Raw genomic sequence first — 2,189 nt, forward strand, 5'->3', positions numbered from 1 at the left:
TTCGAGCCTGGGATATGTTATGTTAATACCTGACCCATGTTTGGTACTGCTTAGGACTAAAGTGCAGAATAGTCAAAATAGTCCTATCCCATGTTTGTTTGTGCATTGGACTAAAAGTTGGTAATTTGTAGAAACATTCACAAGTCCACCTATTAATACAACACATGCTAATAAAGTTCCATGCTTGTAGTTAATTTTTACACATTCACAAGTCCCTAATACACAGATTTAACATTCACAAGTTCCATCTATCAATTACAAAAATGAATGTTAATCTAGCAAAAGAAGGAGCTTGTCCAACATAAGCTATTGCAGCAACTCTTGCAGTTTTCCAAACAAAAAAAAAAAAGAACATATCCTGATGCAGCAGTTAGGTAGATCCTCTAGCAGTGCCCGCAAGCAAGTTATCCACATACACTTTTCTCACTTCATCATCTAAGGACATGAACACAGAGATATTTTGGAGCTTATCCAAAATAATTTTCAATGCCTCAATTTGGTCTATAACAGAAAGTCCCATTTTCTTAAGTTCCTTGGCAATATCAGATCGATCTTCATTACCTTTCACTATAGCATCAGTCACTGCTTGCATTCTTTTTCCAGATTCTTCAAACAATTTATCCAATGCAATCATAATTTTATCTTCATCATTTCTTTTCCTCTTTTTCTGACTAACCTGAGATTGTCCTGTGCTCATTGACATGGGGCTTGTGTCATTCTCAACTTCAATGCCATCTTCATTGTTGCTCTGCTCCTCCATGATATCAGCAGGGACCTCAGCTCCAATTCCAGTCGCACGGTCACTCCCAAAGATAGTAGCTAGTCTATCAAATAATGGATACTTCTTGTTTCTCCATCCTTTTGCCTTTTTGTTATGCTATGACAGAAAATGCATAGGAATCATCATCACAGTGCAGCAATGAAACCAGTTAGATTAAAAATGAAACTTCCTCATTACCTGCAAATAAGTATCCCATACTTCATTACTATCAACTTCAATGCACTTTTTGATATCATTCCATGCAAATCCACTCTTGTTCATCATGTCATATATTATGCTATAATCTTTCTTCAGTTTCTTCAACTTTGACTCAATATGTGGACTTGCCTTCAGATTGGAATTGGGACATAAAAGATTTAAAGCATTCTCAATTTTCAGTAAAGTACCAGATTTGAAACTTCCAGTGTCACAGCGTTGTCCTCCAGCAATGATTCTGTCAAGAACATTCAACAAAGATTCTTCTTCAAAGCTGGTCCATACACGCCTTGACTTCCCTTGCTCTGTATTTTCATCACCACTTTCCATTTTCTGCATAAAAAATCAACATCTCATGGTTAAAGAAGCATAAATATGATCAAACTACAACAATTTTCTAGTTCCAGTTTAGTTTCCACTCACTATCAACTTTTCTGCTTTCCAAAACTAATCCTAATCTCTTCAGAGTATTTTACTTATTTTCTTTGGCAAACTGCACATTTTCTAGGCCAATCTGCAATGTTCCCAGTTTAACAAACTGCTGCCAATACTTGATCAATTTTAAATATGTGCTATGTGACTATGTCCATGTTCAGTGTGAGCTATCAACTGCAACAATAATTTGCAATGCAATGCCAAAGCAAACAGGAGAAACAATGCAAATAAACTAAGCTAACTACCCACAAAAGAGAAAACTCGTAAACTAATGCAACCAAAACTGTAATGCAACCAAAATTCAAGACTGTAATGCAACCAAAACTGTAATACAACAAAAATGCAACCAAAACTGTAATGCAACCAAAATCCAAGAGAAAACTCGTAAACTAATCATCCAATGCAAGAAAACAAAATTGAAAAACCCACACTTTCTCACCCTCCAACTTGATTCTCATAACAAAAGAACACAAATTCACAAATCTTGAAACCATAAAATCAAAAGGCCAAATATATCCTAAAACCATAAGAAGGTACTGATAAGTCTGGAAGTCCTTCATAGTTAGTTTTATAGATTGTCACTTAAGCAAAGCACCACGGTCAGTAGACTTGCCAACCGGGGTTGAAGCTGCAAGGAAATTCACATTGAATCAGAAAGGCAAAAACATATCACTTTAATATAAGGGCAACCACAGCTCCAAACAAATTAAAATGAAAAATAAAGCTCGAGAACTTTTTCATGGCAATCAACTTCGTTTCTAAGCTCACTTCATCCAGT

At 35.7% G+C, this 2,189-nt stretch overlaps 1 protein-coding gene across 1 annotated transcript; it reads right to left on the bottom strand.

The window, feature by feature from the left end:
- Window positions 1–370: 370 nt before the first annotated feature.
- On the bottom strand, window positions 371–1,306 carry LOC133711574 (uncharacterized). Its single transcript, XM_062137679.1, has 2 exons — window positions 959–1,306; window positions 371–877 (listed from the first exon to the last, which is right to left on the bottom strand). The coding sequence occupies exons 1-2, from the start codon at window positions 1,304–1,306 to the stop codon at window positions 371–373; spliced, it is 855 nt and encodes a 284-aa protein (XP_061993663.1).
- Window positions 1,307–2,189: the final 883 nt, after the last annotated feature.

This window comes from Rosa rugosa, chromosome 5 (genome assembly GCF_958449725.1).
Source record: "Rosa rugosa chromosome 5, drRosRugo1.1, whole genome shotgun sequence".
NCBI classification, from domain to species: Eukaryota; Viridiplantae; Streptophyta; class Magnoliopsida; order Rosales; family Rosaceae; genus Rosa; species Rosa rugosa.

Coding starts and splice junctions, on each gene's coding strand:
- LOC133711574 (XM_062137679.1), bottom strand. CDS start 1,306: ATGGAAAGTGGTGATGAAAATACAGAGCAAGGGAAGTCAAGGCGTGTA. Junction 878..958: donor TATGGGATACTTATTTGCAG/GTAATGAGGAAG, acceptor TTTCTGTCATAG/CATAACAAAAAGGCAAAAGG.